This window comes from Leopardus geoffroyi, chromosome C1 (genome assembly GCF_018350155.1).
Source record: "Leopardus geoffroyi isolate Oge1 chromosome C1, O.geoffroyi_Oge1_pat1.0, whole genome shotgun sequence".
Classification (NCBI taxonomy): domain Eukaryota; kingdom Metazoa; phylum Chordata; class Mammalia; order Carnivora; family Felidae; genus Leopardus; species Leopardus geoffroyi.
The window spans coordinates 8,562,558-8,580,575 of record NC_059328.1 but is presented as its reverse complement, the minus strand read 5'-3'; the positions used below and the strand labels follow the sequence as shown (position 1 = coordinate 8,580,575).

At 57.1% G+C, this 18,018-nt stretch overlaps 1 protein-coding gene across 1 annotated transcript in view; it reads right to left on the bottom strand.

The window, feature by feature from the left end:
- Positions 1 to 2,233: 2,233 nt before the first annotated feature.
- The window catches only part of DRAXIN (dorsal inhibitory axon guidance protein), a 24,542-nt gene continuing 8,757 nt past the window's right edge, over positions 2,234 to 18,018 (bottom strand). Inside the window, exons 2-7 of the mRNA XM_045475617.1 lie at positions 13,124 to 13,584; positions 10,610 to 10,800; positions 9,766 to 9,877; positions 9,247 to 9,336; positions 8,325 to 8,414; positions 2,234 to 4,577 (exon numbers count right to left, since the gene is read on the bottom strand). Coding sequence (XP_045331573.1) covers positions 4,465 to 4,577; positions 8,325 to 8,414; positions 9,247 to 9,336; positions 9,766 to 9,877; positions 10,610 to 10,800; positions 13,124 to 13,574 — 1,047 coding nt within the window. The 5' untranslated portion in view covers positions 13,575 to 13,584 and the 3' untranslated portion in view covers positions 2,234 to 4,464. The remainder of the gene's footprint in view (positions 4,578 to 8,324; positions 8,415 to 9,246; positions 9,337 to 9,765; positions 9,878 to 10,609; positions 10,801 to 13,123; positions 13,585 to 18,018) is intronic.

The window sequence follows — 18,018 nt, the reverse complement described above, 5'->3', positions numbered from 1 at the left end:
CCCTGCCTCTGCACACACAGATCATCTCCTGGAGAGTCAGAGAGAGACAAGAAAGCAGCTAATGAACCATTGGCTCTTTATTTACAGCTCACGGGAGCACATGCAACACGTCATCACGGGACTACAAGGGCCTGGCACCTCCCCCCCCTCCCCCTGCTGCCCCCACACTTTAAAGAGGAACCACAGCACCCCAGGGAAGTTCCCAAGAGTCAGAAAACCCAATGACTGAGGGCTCCAGGCCCAGGTGCTCCGCTTGATTTCCTCTGAAAATAGACCAGTTCCAGCCCTGCCAGGGCCTCAGAGCCTGGGGGTTTGTCCACCGCTGGTTATTAACTAGGCAAACCGGATCTCAGATCTGCCAACTCACACACCCAAATGTAAAGGCTCTGAATTAGCTAAAAGTCCCAGACCATCCCACTTTTCTGTTTCCCCCTATACATCCTAGACCCGTGTCTCTCAAACTCAATCGTGCACAAGAACAGCCTGGGTCTTGTTAAAATCCAGACGGCCGTGCTCCCCTGCCACCAATTTTGGTTCAGCGGACCTGGGGTGGGCTCGGGATCCCACACTTCTATCAAGCTCCCAGGTGACGCCATGCTGCTGGTCCAGGACCACACGGTGAGTAAGGAGGGACTAGGGAGCCTCCTGCACCCAGAAGAGGCCGAGGATCCTATATCAGATGACCTGTCCTGACTTAGGATTCAGAAAACACATTCCCTGCCATGAAAGTCCCTGGTTCTGCAAACCAGTTCCTGCTGCCCCCTAACCCCCTCCCCCACGCTCCTCACTGTCTCCCATGAGAGGAAAGGTCATTGTGGAGGTGATGGTGCCAGTCCTGTGAAATCCCCAGTAAGGAGCCTAAGTGGTTTGCTTTCTGGCACCTCCCAGTGTCCCTCCCAGCGCCCACTTTCCTTGCTGTTCTGTTGTCTTACAGAGATGTCTTTGTAGGTTCCGTGTATGTTCACTGACTCTCCTGCTGCAAAGCGGGTCCATTTCCAAGGAGCTGTGGGCCCACCATCTCAACACTAGATTTTACTGGGTGTGTTGAATATGGCTTAGAGTAAGGATCCATCTGGGGGGAGGAAGGGGTTGTGGCTTTGGATTTGACTTGTGGTTCCTGTCATTCCTCAAGGGGCAACTGAAGCCGTCACGTTCCCTGTGAGGTTCGGCCCTCACGTCCTCTGACCCTCAGCCCATTCCCAGCAGGCTGAGGAGCCACTCTTGGCATCGCTGGACAAAACCCAGAAAGGAGTCATGTGGGAACCGTGGGCACCTCTGGGGAATGGCGTAAGACTCCGAAGAAGGAATGCAGGAGGGCACAGGCCACCCAACAAGCAGCTATTGGTTTCCACTTGACCTCCTGCTCTGCTCTCCCTCTGGTTGCATTTAAATTCATGAACCTGTATTGCAATGCCGCTTAACACATCTTCCAGCTCAGCCTCAGTGCAGGAATCTGTACATGGCTGCCTCTGGCTGAGTCCAGAATAGGTTTCCAAACTTCTTTGACCACAGAACACCGCCCTCTCTTTTCTAAAGGAGCATCTCCTGGCCCCAGTGTTCCAGGGGAAGGAGCCTGAACGGTGACTTTGAAATGATCCTTGAGTATATGATGGATCATCGTCAAAGAACAGAACGCCTACTGATACTATCCTAGGAAACAAATTAGCCCACACTGGGGGCTTATTATGTGCCTGGCACTATTCTAAACATGCTCTAGGGATTTTACGTTTACTTCTGGCAACAACTCTGTGAAGGGAGAGTCATTAACCCAGTTTACAGATGAGGAAATCAAGGCACAAGTAACTTTCCTAAGGTCGCCAAGGTGGTAAGAGGTGGAGCGGGCTGTTTGCTACCAGCTGCACTCCCACAGTCAAGAGGACAAGGGCAGAGTTCAGGCCCGGCTGTACATTACAGTTGCCTGGGGGAGCCTTGGACACAAACGAAGCCCAGACGCAACCCAGATCAATGAAACCAGCACTGGTGACACTCTGCCGGTGGGCCTGGGCATCAGCACCTTGGAAAGCTCCCCATATTCTTCTAACGTGAAGCCAAGTTTGAGACCAGTGACTGTAGCAGGAACCTGTAAACTAGCGCCCGTGGGCCAAATCCAACCCACCACCTGCTTTGGGATAATCTGCCAGTTAAGAGAGGTTTTTACATTCATAAATGGGTTTTAGAAGATCAAACGAAGGCTAATAGCTTGTGACATGTGAAAATTATATGAAATTCAAACTTCAGTGTCCACAAATTGTTTTATTGGAACACAGCCTAAAATATTTAACTGCCCTTTATGGCAAAAAGTTTGCTGAATCCTGGATTAGGGAGAATTGACTTCTGTACCAGCGAAAGAAATGTAAGATAGACCTAAGGAAGAACTTCCTGGCAGAGGGGTTTGTTAAACACAGGGGGCTCTGGGATCCCTAACTCTGGTGTTAGGAGCTTTGCACCCACAGACCACCTTGCAACCGCGACATGCAGGTAGCTAGGGCAAAGAGCTAGACTCCTCTGAATTTCCAACCGTGGAACTCCCCTAGTAGACAGGGATAGTTCCATGGGGCCTTCTGTGTTTTCCATTGCTGATGTCCCCGGGCCATCCTATTGGCCCCCAGACACAAGCGATGCCAGACATAAGCAATGCTGTGCTTCCTGCCTGCAGCCACCCCCTTAGGGTTCAATCACAATCTCAGATCAGCCACCCCAAGCGAAGCACACACAGCACGGGCGTTGTCTGGTCTTAAACAAAACTGCTGGTAGATGTGACTTCCAAACAGCCGGCTTTGATCTCTTTCAGTTCCCCTGCCCCGCCCCCACGCCCAAGATTCCTTTGCCCATAGAACTTGAAAGGGGAGAAATGAGCAAGGATATTTGGTTTCTCCTAGATCTGTCTGCTATGCTTGGTGCCAGACCTCTGACCCTGACTGATTTTCCCAATGGAGTAAACAGCCCTGGCATCACGGGTATGGTCCCTCTGGCAGGTGTCCAGGCCAGCGAGGAATTTGGACAGGGAACGCTTTTGTCATTTGCAACCTGGTTTGCCCTGGACCAGAGGGCTGACCAAGAATGAGGTGCCAGGTGTGTATAGGGGGGATTTAAGTGGCTTTCCTGAAGTGGCCCTTAGAGCCAAATCTGCTGGGAGAGATGTTCTGAGGGCATCGTGGGTCTAGCTTATGGCGGGGGGCGGGGGGGCAGGTAGTTTCAGACAGCACCTTGACCTCAGAGGTACCTCAACTCCTCAGTAGGCTTTGCTGCAGAAGTGTGGTGTGGGAGTCTAGAGATGTCTGTGGGAGGCCTGGAAACCACTAAGGCAGCATGCAAAATGGGTGCATATTTTGAGTCCATATTGGCATTCGATTCTCAAAGGGCATGAACCACAGAAGCTTAAGAAGCTATCAGGGCAACGGCAAAGCGCATGTCCTGGGACATGCACTCTTGTTTCCCCCAAACACATCGTATCTCAGAATACCAACTCCCAGAGGACAGCGACCAATCTTCCCAAGTCATGCCTTACCGGCAAGCGGGAGCATAATGCATGTTTTGTTTTTAAAGATGATACACCTTTGTCCAGGGAAGGAAGAGAACAGTTCGTTTTTGCAGACTTCATCACAGGGAAAGGAACTGCCAGGGGACGCTTCTTTCCCACTGAAAGCCCTGGAGAACCTGGGATAAATCCTTGGTTGTGGACAAGCAACCACACGTTGGGCCTGGGGAACCCGACAGGCTTGGCCTGGGTTCAAATCCCGGCTCTGGCATTTACTCCCTAGGACCTGGGTGCTCTCAGTGGGGTCCCCATCAGCATCAGCAGCATGCCCCCCCCACCCTCAGAGCTTGTTAAAAATGCAGAAGCGACTGAGCCAGAATCTGCATTTGAGCCAGATCTCCCCGGGGGTTCTTACACAGGTTAAGGTTTGAGGAGCATTGATCTGGGACCCTGGACAAGTCATAACTAACTCTGCCTCGGTTTTCCTCACCTATAAAACGGTGATAATGCCCACTCTGATAGGTCATTGTGATAACTAAGAGAGATAACGTATGGCACGCATTTAGCACAGTGCCAGGTACGGCAGAGGTGTTCCCGCGTTCACCTCCTCGGGTTCTCTGTCTCTGGGAGTGGTCCCTTTACGCGCTCAGAAACCTCTCCATTGCAGTGCTGAGGTCGGGCAGTAGAGGGCAGTCTCGACATTGCCATCGCGGAGCACGCGGTTCCCCCGGGGCCGCGGGGGCCTCGTGGGTCCTCCGGAGGCCGGGAGGTGGGCGCAGGTGTGCCGCAGCTCGGCTCCTGGGCAGGGGCAGTTCGCCCAGGGCTCCCCTGCCGGGGCTGAGTGTCCTGGGCTGGCGCCTGCAGCCTCGATCATCTAGTCCCCATCCGATCTCACACTGCTAGTTCTGAACAAATTGCCCGGCTTCTCCAAACCTCGGCGCGCGCGCCGTCCCCAGGCCGGCGGGGAGGCGCCTCGCGCAGAGCCGCTAGACGTTGATGAAGGATCCCTGGTCGCCGTTGGCCGTCTCCGGCTCCACGCAGCGCCCCTTCCTCCGTGTGACCCTGCGGTTCCGGTGGAATTTGGCATAGCAGCGCAGCCCTGAGCGAAGAGAGTCAAGGGGGTCAGGGGGGGCCCACCGCCAGGGCCCGCCCCTTCCTTCCCCGCATCGCATCCTCTGGGACCCCCGCCCCCACCGCCCCGCACACTTTCACCACCCCTTCTTTGTGCTGCCCTAAAACCCACCCACTCAACACACGGCAGCCCGAGTGGGCTTAGAAAAGACAATGGGCGGGGGGTGGGGGTGGGGGGAGGAAGGATGCAGAGACGGAGCACAGGGGCTGCTCGGGGCGGTGAAGCTGTTCTGTGATACTGGAATGGTGGACACATGATGCATTTATCAAAACCCGTGGAATGCTCAATGCCGAGAGTGAACCGAATGCAAACCATGGGCTTTATGAAGACAGTTCTTCAATTGTAAAGAGCATACCACACTAATGCAAGATAACAGGGGAAACCATGCAGGGGGGTGGGGGGAGAGGGCACAGGAGAACTGTATTTTCTGTGCAAGGTTTCTGTAATCCCAAAGCTGCTAAAAAAGATGGTCTATTAAAAAATGTGTAAAGGGATGCAGATTCTGCCCTCCCCTATAAACCTGTGGCTCCTCCCCCTGGTACTCAAATAGAAATCCAAACTTCCCACTCTGGCTTACAAGACCCCCTGGGACCTGGACCCGCCTCCCATCTGCCCTCTTCACTTCCCACTCTCCTCTTCACCAACTCCAGCCACACTCAGTCTTCTTGCTTTTCCTCAACACCCAGTCATGCTCTGCCCCAGGGCCTTTGCACTTGCTTTTCAAGAGAAAAGCCAGAATCCCTTTCCCAAGCTCTCTGCATCCCTGGCTCCTTCACAGCCTTCACGTCTCAGAGACCCTCCCTGACCACCCAAATTAAAGTCAGTGTGGCCCTTCTGGCCCACCAGTGGGAGGGTTTCTTAGCTGAAGCTCTCTCTGTCATGGCCACCAGCATCTACTGGGATACACGGCAGGTAGATGTATTTTTCATTTAAGGCCTCAGAAGGCCACACCCTCCTGGTGGTGGCAGGTGGAAAGAGATGTGAGTGTGGCCTGAGCAATCCCACCACTTCAGGTTAGGAGTGACCTCAGGGAGAGAGGACATTGCTACTTTAAGATTCACTTATGTCACCATCCAGAGAATAAAGGAGCAAGATGCTGGGTAGAGTTTGTGCTTAGTGGTCTAGAATTTACACCTGGGTCACTGGGCTTCCAGACCTGTGGCCACACAAGTGACACTTGGAAAGGGGAGGGGATTCATGAGCAGGACCACTAGGTTCCCACAGAAGCCCCTTCAGAACCCTCCAGAACCCAGGCTGGCCCTGACTGCTGGACTTAAGCCCTGGGCCCCGTGTTCAGCATTTCAGGATCTCTCAGAGGTCCTCAGGACTCTTGGTCCTCAGGAGGGTTCCTGGCCACCGCCTAGATCCCTCTGGTGTGGCATCTTGGTGACAGCCGCCTCCTGGACCATCTTTAATGAGCTGCCTGAGTTGTCACTTCTGTTCTTTTTTTTTCTGGAGCCTGAGTCTCCCAGGAGGAAGCAAGCGTTCCTTCCAGGACCGACCAGTGCCAGAGGGATGAGAGGAAAGGAGCAGATGGGGCTTTGGATGCCGACGTATCTTCCGGATGCCTGGAAAGCTGCCCCCTCCCGCCTGAGGTCCAGGGGAGGAAAGAAGGAAGGATTCCTGGATGGTGGGGCCACCCCCTGAGCACCCGGCCAGGCACCAACCAGGCAGGTGCAGCTCAGCAGGGCCGCATCCCCCCAACCTGGGCGCTCGGGGTTGGACCTGGAGGCCAAGGATTGAGATCGGACCTCAGAAGTGTTCTGGCCAACCTGGACTGGAGTGCCCTCCTGCCGGCTCCATACCTCAGCCTCCTGCTCTGTGAAATGGGTCCCCAGCCCTGCCTATACGTAACAGAAGGCAGTTTCCCTGCACCCTCCCCACCCTGCCTTCTCCTCACCTCCCTGTCGGTCCTGTCTATCTCCACTCCTGTCCCTCAGCATCCTGCAGCAGGGACCATGTCACTCTCCCACCTAAAACCTGCCTACGACTTCCAATTCTAACTCAAACAAGGCTGACAACGTCCCATGTGACCCTCCCCGCTAGCTTCTCCCACCCGGCCCTTGGGCCACCTTCTCTGTTGGCCACTGTATGCCGGGCCCACTCAAACACACCAGCCTTGTTCCTGCCCACGGTCCTCGCCTTTGGCCTGCTTCTTGCCTGGGGCTCTCTCTCCGTCCCCACACCCTCCATCTTCCGGAGGCTCGTCCCCACTGTCCCCTCCAGTCTGTCCTTCCTAAAACAAGTCTGATCCTCATCAGACCACCTGGATTATTTACTTTACAGCCCTTATTACTTTCTAAAGACACCTTATCTCTTTATTTGCTTCGTATCCGCTCATCCCATTAGAATGGAATCCATGGGTGCACTTTGCCGGTTCTCTTCGCCGCTGAATCTCGAGTGTCCAGAACGGTACCTGATACTCAATAAATATTTCTTGACTTGGGGACGCCTGGGTGGCTCAGTCCGTTGGGCGTACGGCTCTTGATCTCGACTCAGGTCATGATCTCACAGTTTGTGAGATCGAGCCCTGCGCTGGGCTCTGCGTTGACGGTGTGGAGCCTGCTTGGGATTCTCTCTCTTCCCCCCTCTCTCTCTGCCCCTCCCCTGCTTGTTCTCTTTCTCTTTCAAAGCAAACAAACAAAATATTTCTTGACTGACTAGACCGTGTAGGTGTATTGCTTTCACCGCAGATAATTTTTGAGGCTAATCTGAGTAAAAACAGGGCTTGTATCTCAGGATGGTCAGTAGAGGGACTGAGACCAAATTCTCCCACTCAAAACACGTGAACACTGATTAGCTAGTGAATGATACCGAGCAACTATTGTTCACGTTTGGTATTTTATCTTTAAAAGCGTACTTCTCTTTTAGAGAGATATACTGAACGAATCACAGGTGAAATATCTGTAAACTCCCAAGAGTTGCTTCAAAATCATACTGGGAACTGAGTGGCGGGGAGAAGTGGCACAGATGGGCAGTGAGTCTGTAAATCCTGATGCAAAATAATGGGAAATCACTCTGGGGGGCTAATGGTTGTAATAATGATTTCTAACACGTATGTTTGAAATGTTTCAGAATACAAAATTAAAAGCATTCCCCTACTTTTCTGGCTGTGTGAGTTCGGGCAAGTCACTTAACCTCTCTGTGCCTCGGTTTGCTTATGTGCGGAAGGGGGATCATAACAGCTCCCTTTCCCGGGACGCTTGTGCGGATTATGGGAGATGGTGTGAGTGAAGTTCTCAGCACAAGAGCCCGGCACAGCGGGGCGCACCTGGGCAGGTGGGAGCTCAGAAGAGTTAAGGACGTAGCTGGCCAAGTGCATCCTCCCCTGGGACAGTGCTGGGAAATCCACCCCACCCCTTGTTATCACACTTGGAAGGCCTCCCCAGGGATAGAATTCTGGTATGAAAGTACCAGCCTTCTCAGATGTGATCTTATTTAAAGAGATGCGCGCCTCTCCTCCCTTCTCCCACCTCCAGATCACAGGAGATCATGCCAGCTTGTATTTCAAGAGGTGAGAAAAGCACATCTGAGAACCGATGCCAGGAATCAAGACTAAATGAGTTCACAGATTGGGAAGGCACCTAGCAAAGCTGTTCTTGTTCATGTTTTCAGCTCCCAAGGCCCTCTTTCACCCTCTCCTTGGCCGCAGGCCCCTCTGCCCACCCTCTTCAGAGCCCAGGGGACCCCCGCCCCCCAGGAGTGCGGGCTCACCTTCCATACACATGCAATCATCAAAGCATTTGTTGTTGAGGCCGCGGTTGTGGGGCGTGCAGAGATGTTCCCGAAGGTCACAGCAGCTCCCTGCTCACACAGCAAGTGCGCGGTCAGCCACGCTTCCCCGGACCCTCCCACCGCCGAGCCCGCCGTCCCACTAGACAGGAGATCCATCATCTCCGTGGCAGGGCCGTGGCCCGGCAGGGTGGGCCATCTGGTGCGCAAGGCTCCCTACTGGGACCACCTATGGATGCCATGGCCGAGGCCCCCCAGGGGCGGGTGGCAGAGACCCCAGCTGCCCCAGATGGGCAATTGATAGAGCATGGGCAGAGCGAAGGCGGTGTGGGATGGCCTCCCGGGGAGAGGGGGCAGAGCAGCTGCGGGGGGTGGGGGGTGTGGAGCTGGGAGGGGCTTCAGGGACCATTGCTGCCAAGGTCCACTTTGACAGATGGGAAAACTGAAGCCCCTCCCCCCCGCCGCCTGCCTCGGGGGAGCAGCAGGGGGGTGGGGGGGTGGGGGGGCCAAGGTAGACCCGAGACCGGGCTTTGCCCACCACACACCGAGCCAGCTCTTAGGAAGACTGTCCAGCTGACCCCAAATCAAGCCTTTTCTTTGCACTCAGGGTGAAAACCATGTGTTGCAGAGGAAACGGCCTGTCCGGGAGCTGGCGGTCTAAACACTGGGGATGACAGGGTCCCTTTCCCTGGGTTGCTATGAGGAGCAAATAAAGTATGACAGCGACACTCAGGAAAGAGGTAGTTCTGGTTTTTGTTATTTCTCTCCCTTTTAGGGCCACGGACCCACAGGCCCTGCTCATGTGCCTGGGAACGTCCCCACACCCGTGCAGCCTCCCCTCCACCACCCCAACCCTGACCCTGCACCCAGCCGTGTGCCCTGGAGGCGGATGCTGGCTCCGTACCTGGCAGGCAGTCTTGATGATGGTCGCACGGCTCACCCTCAGCCGGTGACGTTCCGTTACCATCGCTGGAGAGTTTAGCCCAGTGTTTCTCTGGCAACGAGAAGTTCTGCTGTCAGAAGCTGACGCCAAGCAGAGCAGAGAGACTCGGCACGGGGGTGCCGGGGACTGGGTGCTCACGCTGCCCCCTGTACGGTGTGCCGTGGACAGGACTGTCTACCTCGCTCTCTCTGCCTTCGTCTTCTCCTCTCTAAAATGGGCTCAACAGCAGGATGGGCCTAACGGTTTTGTTTTGTTTTGTTTTTTCGGGTAAAACGAGCTGGTAGAGGAAAACGTTTGCCGTGTGATCGGCACTTGAGAACAGCCTTTGCCTTGTGGGCGTCAGTGCCAATTTAGACGCCACGCCCTCCCACTCTGGACACCTGTAGGTCAGGCTGGGCTCACTGGGGCCCCCACCGTGACAGACAGTGAGGGGGGTGAGGGAGAACCCAGGAGTGGGGGTGGAGGGGGGGGCGGACGTACCTTTCTTCTTTGCAGAGGGCCAGACCTCAGGTTTTAAGTCTTCATAATCGGTCCAGTCGAACAAGGCCATGTCCAGTGTGGGCATCACCTCCCCATCAGGCCTGGGCTGAGCCTGCAGGAGGGACACGGAGAGGAGGGAGGCTGGAGCTCCCAACAGGTGCGAGTCGAAACATGGGACCCCAGAACCAGGGGGTTAAGGAAGGGCTCCTTAGAGGCCAGCTCGTCCTCTGCTGGGCAGCCTGGAATCCCAGCCCTGGGGACATGGGGACAGCTGCCTAAGCAGTTCTCTCACTCTGCAGCCACCACCCCAGTGGGATGGTATTAATGCAGACAGGTGAGTTATCCACCAGGCCCCTGACGGAGGGACTGGGAAGGTATTCGTGCCTGCTCAGGGTTTCTACACCGATGCAGCCGGGGAGTTGGGTGAAGCCCAGCCACTCGCTTTCCTGTCCCTTCTCTCCTCTGACAAGTCATTGGCTCTGTAGCACCGCGAGGCCGCCGCTCAATTCACCTCGCAGCCAGCGGTCTCGGGGCTGGATCAGTGCACAAGGACGTGTTGGTACGTGTGAAAATTTTCCCCGAGGTCCCTGCTCTTTTCCATGCGGACCCGGTGTGCTGAGCTGGCACCTGCTCTCTTGCCTGTCCCTGGAGCGAACCCTAGGACCACTTTGTCCCGGACAGTCGCAGCCCTTTTAGCACGGAGCGTCTGCCGGGCTGCAGCTGAGTTGGACAGGCATCAGGAGACCTGGTCTGCCTCTAGCCCCGGTGGCCTCATCCCGCTCCCTCCCACCCCTGTGCCTCAGTCTCCCTAAATATACGACGAGGCTCTTCTGGGGCCCCTTACCTGGGGCCACAGGGATGTGACAGGCAGGATCAGGGACTCTTCTGTGGCAGGTGCTGCCTCAAAGGTGGTTAGGTAGAGGATGGTGGGGGCCAGGCTGGTGGAGGATTCCTCCATCGTGGCATCCGGTGCCTGGTCTTCGGACGGCTCTGCCTTCTTCATCAGGGAGCTAGGACCTCGGACCAAGGCTCGGCCTGAGACACGGAGTGGGAAACACAGGAGCTTTATCTGCTCACCACCCTGTGTCAACCCACAGCACAACTCACATTTCCATCTGCAAACAAGGAGGCAGCAGGGACTATGTGACAAGCCATGGGCTCAGCCAACACTCCTGTTGCCCACCTTCCTGGGGAGGTGGAAACGAGGGACTGGGGTGGTGGGGAGAGAGGAGGGAGGTCTTGAATGAACTTGCAGTGTTGCCGCCAGGAGGCAGCCCAAGGATGCTCTCTCTAAAGCAGCATTCTGGCCAGTTCAAGTCAGGTTAGCGGATACAGCCGGGGGCGTAAGTGCAACAAGTGGGAACTGGTGGGATCAACCACGGAAGGCTTCCCGGAAGAGGTGAGGTGTGAGTAGGAGAGGCTGAGAGGCACTGCAATGGGGAGAGGTCTTTGAGATGGTAAGATCCACAGTTCGTCACGTACAAGCAAGGGCTTCCTATGTGGTGATAACCATCGCCCTGTTATATGCTGGGTCCTTCCTTACAAGCATTATTTCATCTAACCACGGTAGGAACTCTTAGGAGATGGGTGCTCCTTCAGGCTTCATCTCTGGGGGGTGGTGTGGACACGGAAGCACAGAGAGGTTAGGCAACTTGCCTCAGGACACACAGCTAGGGGACAGCAGAGCCTGCATTCAAACACAGGTCCGTCTGAGCACAAGGCCGATGCTTTTGGCCACAGATGCCACCCCCCAAGACCCGTGGGCATTGGGGTAAGTTGAGTGTGAGGGGACAGTGTGCAGGATTGGAGGTGGTCAGGAACAAAGGGGCTCTGAGAGAAGCTGGAGGCCCCGGGCTCACCCTTGCCTCTTTTTTCTCGGGTAAGATCTGACTTTGAGTTTGATTGGGTCAGTCGGGGCCACCCCACCCTCCGGAAACAAACCCCAGAGAGTAGAAAGGGGACTTAGGGACCATTGAATCCACTCCATTCATTTTACAGACAAGGCAACTGGGGCCCAGTCAGCCAGAGCTCCCCGGCAGGTCGGCAGTACCGGGCCTGGCCTCCAGCACTGTCCCCTCCTCCACTCACCCGCCACACCGACTCTCTTGGGGTGGGGGATGGGGGCCCTTGGTCCCATGGAGCTGGGGCCTGGAGTTGAGCCAGGATGAGTTCATGCCTTGTGAGTCCTTGAGGATGCCAACCTCCCCCACCCAACCTGACCGTGACCTCCAAGGAGGTGGGAGGCTGAGTCTAAGTGGGGATCTCTCGACTGTGTTCTGTCCACTTGGGGGGTCTCAGGAGGCCTAGCAAGGAAGACCCCAGCGGTTGCAGGAGGTGGGGGTGCCCAGCCTCCATCACGCTCCTCTTGGAGAACACCTGCCCCACATTTGCGGCACTTGGTCGGCCCCTGGTGGCCTTGGGGCCAGGTCAGGCAGGAGGAGATGCCTGGGCCCAGCTGTTGGGACATGTTTGTTCAGGAACTGAGTGGGCCAAGGAGGTGGCGGCCGGGGCCAGGGGGCGGCTAGGCCCTCACGGGGATTTGGGGATGTGGGAGAAACTTAAAGAAGGTGACCAGGGCCGCTGGGGAGCACCCCAAGAGACAAACAGGACAGAGGCAGGAGGGATAAGGACGCCATGTCTCTCCCTGGGTCATCCGTGTCCGGGTCAGGGGACGGTGACTCCACACTGAGAGCAAGTTGAGAATTAGCTAGTAACAGCTACTGCTCACAGCACGTGATGCTTGTCAGGTGCCATTCTAAGCATCTAAGTCCTCTATGAGCCCACACTGAGGGTAGATGGAGCCTTCATCCTCGTTTTGCAAAAGAGGACACCGAGGCACAGAAAGGGGACTTGTCCCGGGCACGCAGCTAGTAAGCGGCAGAGCCACAGCCGAACTGGGGCAGACCTAGCTTCAGAGTCTGAGCTCTCAGTCCCCGCTCTGGGATTCAGAGTTGAGTAAGTGTTGATTAAGTCCCCTGGTTGGGGACCGAACTAGTCTATCTCTACTCCGGGCTTATAGTAGGGTGGATTTCGGTCAGACACAAGGCAGAGCTTCCTGACTTAGGAGGATCATTCCCACACTCCACCACCAAGGCTCTCCCAGCTCCCTCCTCTTACCAGATCATTCCGACTTTTGAGAGACCCCCTCCCCTCCTCTGGGGATCCACTGCCTGCCCTCTGTGGAGCCTCTGGATATCCTCCCCGGCTTCTCACACCATCGACACTTCTCCACTTCCCTTGTGCCCGCCCCCACCCCCCTCTTGGAGTCCCCTTGGCCATTGGGGTATGCCCTTCCCTCATCCCCCCCCACCCCTCCTTTCCATGGCAGGACCCCACCCCCTCGCAGACCTCCGGCTACCTCTGTGCAGTTTCAACCTTTCCCTGCGTCTCTTGAACTCCCTGCCACGTTTCTTGACCCTCTCTGACCCGGGAGACCTGTTCTCCTTCTCCGGGTAGGGCAGTGCCAGCCCCAGGAGCGGGCCCTTGTCCTCCAGTAGGCCTGCAGGACTCTGCCCGGGCAGCAGCTCCCCTGCCCCTGGCAGCCTGGAGGCCTGCCTGGTGGTGGTGACCACAGCCCCATCCTGAGCCCGGCCGGGCATGCCTGGGCCCCGCTCCTTCTTGCCCAGGCCCCGCCGGCGGTGGTGGCTGGCCTGAGGCATCCACAGTGCTGGGCCCTGGAGGTCGATGTGATTCTCAGGAAGGTTCCGAGCCGGGGTTCCAGGTCCCAGGGAGCCTGCCAGGCTCAGCTCCGAGAGCACCAGGAGGGCGAGGAACAGCATGGGGACAACGTGGGTGCTGGGCTCGGCCATGAGCTCTGGTCTGTAAGAAAAGCAGCACCATGAGCAGACAGCTCAACAGCCCTCCTCGTCTTCTGCTCCCCCACTTCTGCGAATCCCCTCGCCCACATCATCATAGCCCGGTGTCTCTCAGCAGGGATGGAGGGGGACTTGGCCCCCAGGGGACATTTGGCAATGTCCGGAGACATCTTTGGTTGTCATAGCGGGGCAGTGTCGCCCCTTCTGGGGTCAGGGATGCCACTAAACACCCTACAGCTAGCACAGGGTGGCCCACGAAGGAGGCTTGCCAGCCCACGAAGACCACAGCGCTGAGGCTGGGAAGTCCTAGTTTGATTGGCTTTAGCAGCATTCAGGTTCCAGATTAGTATAGAATTCTCTTCTCTGCACAGACCTCTGCCCTTTGCCAAGTCCCCCGGAATAAGCTGCGTCCTTCCAAGCTCAGAAACAGGCCTGTCCTGCCCGAGGCTTGACTCAAAGCCCAACTCCGAACAAACAGAACAGCCTCTTTGAGCGCGTGCCACGGGCAGGAATCGGGTTCAGAGCTTTGAGGGAACTCATATCACTTCGTCCTTTCAACAAGCCTCTGAAGTGGCTCCTAGCATTTTCTGGAACAGCCACTAAGGCCCAGAGAGGTTAAGCCACACCTAGTAAGTCTCATACATGTAATTGCTACGTCTGTGCTCTGCACCTCCCTCGTGGCTGTCCCAAGACCGCTCTGTCCCCGTCTTTGCTCTTTTCTTTTCCTCTAAGGGGCCGGGAGGTTCTGACACAGCCCTGTCTCTGCCGGCGCTGAGCAACTTGGGAAGAAGCTTGGCTCTGACCCCTGCAGGGTGGGGTGAACTGACCCTGACCTACCCTCAGGATAACCCTTCATTGCCCACCAGAAGTGGGGCCTCCTCAGGGCACACACTGCTCCCCCCGCCGCCCCCCTGTGGGAGGAGGAAGCAACCCCTGGATGTTCCAGAAGACGTCGGAGCTAAGGCTCATGAGGCCTCTGGCTGGGGACGGTGGGGCAGGTGCCCAACTCTGGCGACCACCCCCTGTGGCCCCACCTGCCCCCCACAACCTCCCTGCCCCCGGCTCCCCCACCCACAGCTTCGCCTTTAGCCAACTCCCAGTGAGGCTCTCGGAACGGGCGGGGAGGGCAGGACGGACAGGGAGGCCGGGGCCCCGCCAGGCTGACCCACTCTGAGGGGGTGGGGGGCCGAAGGGGGGGAACAGCTCCTCCCACCTTGCCTGGTCCCAGGGTCCTTTATCCTGCTCTCTTTTCATTCCAGCCTGGAGTGCCCTGGTCCCCTGCGAGGCCCAGGCCCTGCCTCCGCGGCCCGCAGCTCTGATCTTGCTAGAACCACCGACTGAGAGAAAGAGGCCATCCTATTTCCTCCCACCCCGGGGAGCCCCTAGCGAGTCCCGGGAGAGCCTCAGGAGCCGTGTGGGACCCTGGGATGGCATGGCGTGACAACTCCTGTCTCGTCACATAGCCTTCCGTGCCTAAGACGGTAAACCATGAAGCCCTGGCCCGCCTTGCTGTCCACCTCAGTGGCCACAAGAGGATTCGGCCCCATCAACCTCACCTCCAGCCTTTCCATAATGAGGGCTCTGGAGGCCGGGGCTCAGGCAGCCGGGGCCTGTGCTCCTGGGCTCCTGAGGCAGCTGGGCGGGAGGAGGGGGACCATTCTAAAGGCCTGTCAGTCAAGTATTGTTCTGTCCCCGGGGACCCCCTTGAACCCTGTTTCCGGGCCTGAGGCAGATGCAGACTCCTCTCCAGGCTGGTTGGCCAGGCTTCGCTCTGCCTGGGACTGAGAAAGGCTTTGAGGCTGTGTGGGACGCTGTCCCCCACCCCGCGCGGCCCTTCTGTCTCACAGGGACAATAGCCTGAGAGAAGCCCACAGAGTGCCCTCACCGGCAGGGGTGGTGGGAATAGAGAGGGGTGAGGCCGGTCACTCCAGAAGTGCAGGAAGAGGCCAGATGAGGCAGAGGAGGAGGGGTGGGCAGACCCACAGGCCCTCGTGGGCCAGCATGCTTGACGCGAAGCAGGTCGGTGACTCTGAGAGCCAAGGTGTGAGCTCGCTGACCCGCCCGGGGAACTGTCTCAGACGACAGCCCCTCCTCTGCAGAGCCGGAAGAGGAAGCCCATCGCCACGCCCTCAGGCATCATGAGCCCACCCGTTGGCATCTCTCTCTCCCACCGGGGTCCTGTTGCCAAGAGTGTTCCAATGGCCGTGGGTCTGTTTACGGTACCCCAACTGGCTTCAGGGCCATCTTTGTTCCCTCCATCCCTTTGCACCCCACAAATCACGCGCGAGCCAGCCTGGGACAAGCAAGAACGGATTTCCGTGTGCGGTGCCGATCGATGCACCCCCTGGGAGCCATTTCTCTCCCCAGACCTTATCGGCACCATCCTGCCCCCAGAGCAGCTCGTACTGCCGACAGATTCCTCTGACCATGACCCTCGCCTGCTCGAAACTGTCCTTGGCTTCCTATTGCCTTCCCATTTAACGGCGACTCCTTACCTCGGCACTCAAAACCTTGTATAACGTGACCCCGACCTGGCTTTGCAGCCTTGACTTCTACTTCCTCCCCGTCACGGTCAACAGAGACTATTCTCCGGGCCCCAAACACACCCCACCTTTCCTATCTCTCTTCTCACTTGGGCTGTCCCCTCTGCCTCAAACAACCCCCTCTCTCCACCCCCCCCCCCCATCTCTCTCTGTCCAAATCCTGCCCGTCCTCTGGGGTCCATCCCAAATGTCCTCTCCTCCAGGAAGCCCTGTCAGTCCCCCAGTTACAAATGCTCCCCACCGCGCCCCCACATATGTGTGTCCAGCTCCTGAAGACCTCATGTGCCATCTTGTGCTGGGGCAGGCTTTTTTAAAGACTGACTGGACAGAAAGATCCTAGGGGGCTCTGTCCCTCTCCTCCTTCTGTTCCTATCACATCCACAGGACCCTGCAAATAACAGGCACTGACAGTGGATGAGAATGGAAGTGGACTGAGCGCAAAGTGACCCTGAGCAAAAGAACACGAATAAATTCCTAGGGTGGTGTGTGTGTGTGTGTGTGTGTGTGTGTGTGTGTGTGCGCGCGCACGCGCACGTGTGTGCGCATGTGTGGGTTTGAGAGAGAGCATGAGTACTGGAGTGAAGGCTAGGCATCCTGGCACCACTTTGCCCTGACGACTGCATGAAGCCCTCTCTCCAAGCCCACGGGATGTGTTCGCGGATCTTGGCACAGCCCAGCAGCTGAGATGCCAGCCTGGCAAAGCGCCTCAGGAAACGTGGGCTGCTAACAGAAGTCGTGCCAGGGATCCACAGCGATGAGGGGCTCCAATCCATTTCTGTCACTCTGAAAGCCAGTTGGAGGCTGCATCACAAAGCGCCGAGCATCCAGGCAAAAAAGGGGCAGCAGGCCCCCCCCTCCCCCACCCCCATCAGCCCTGGAGGGTTGTCCCCGCCTGCGGCTTGCTCACAAAGTCCGCCCTTCCGGGCCCCCGGGGCGGATCCCCTCCCCAGCAGCCTGGAGTTGCCCTGGATGAGAGTTGTGGAGGGGACTTCAAGACCATCCGCGACCCAGAGATGGCCCTCTCGTAACTGAGATCTAAGTGACTCATTAAAAGCAAAACAGAACAAAAGCAAATGTAATCATAGGAGCTGCCGCTGAGACTGATTTCGTCCACTTCTCCCTGCGTCCCTCCTCGCTGCCCTGCACAGCATGTCATTTTCTACATTTTTAAAATGAGGAAACCGAGGCTCCGGGAGGGTAAAGCCACACATTCAAGATGATGCAACTCACCCAGGGCACATGGATGGTCCTTGCACACCACTGACCATGCACTGAGCTTCATCAGGGGTCACCTGCCTCCCCCACATAATCTGTCATTGCTGTGAGTGCAGTAGAGGCCCAAGAAGGGGACCAGGCACTGGCAGCTGGGGACGGGGAGGAAAGAACTTATCTCATGTCCTTAAGCTGTCCCTACACAGTGGGGACAATTGACTGGGAGCTGTCTCCATCCAAAGGCTGCACATGCGAACGAAGGCAATTAATTGAGGCTGGAGTCTACCGTGATTCCTGAGCCCCTCTGCTCCCAACAGCCTGGCATTTAGGGCCAGGAGACTAGGGGGGTTCCTGCCCCACCTGCCTGGCAGACAACTGTGGAGCTGGACTGCCCCCGGGGCATCCCACGACAGCTGTAGGGCTCACATTCCTGCCTTCCTGATCAGCTCACCAGCCGCACGGTGGGTTGGGATGGGGGGAGGGGGTGGGGAGGAAGAGGGATGGTGGGGGGGGTAGTAGGGTTGGCGGTGGGGGGTGGGTCTGATGGGGATCCTGGGCCAGGAATATCAGTGATGCTCTGATAGAGCAGAGGATTACCGAGCTCAGTCCGGGCTGTGAGCCAGACAACCACCCACTGGGAGAACTTGGCCCATCAACCCCTCTCCCTGACGCTGAGTCTCCTC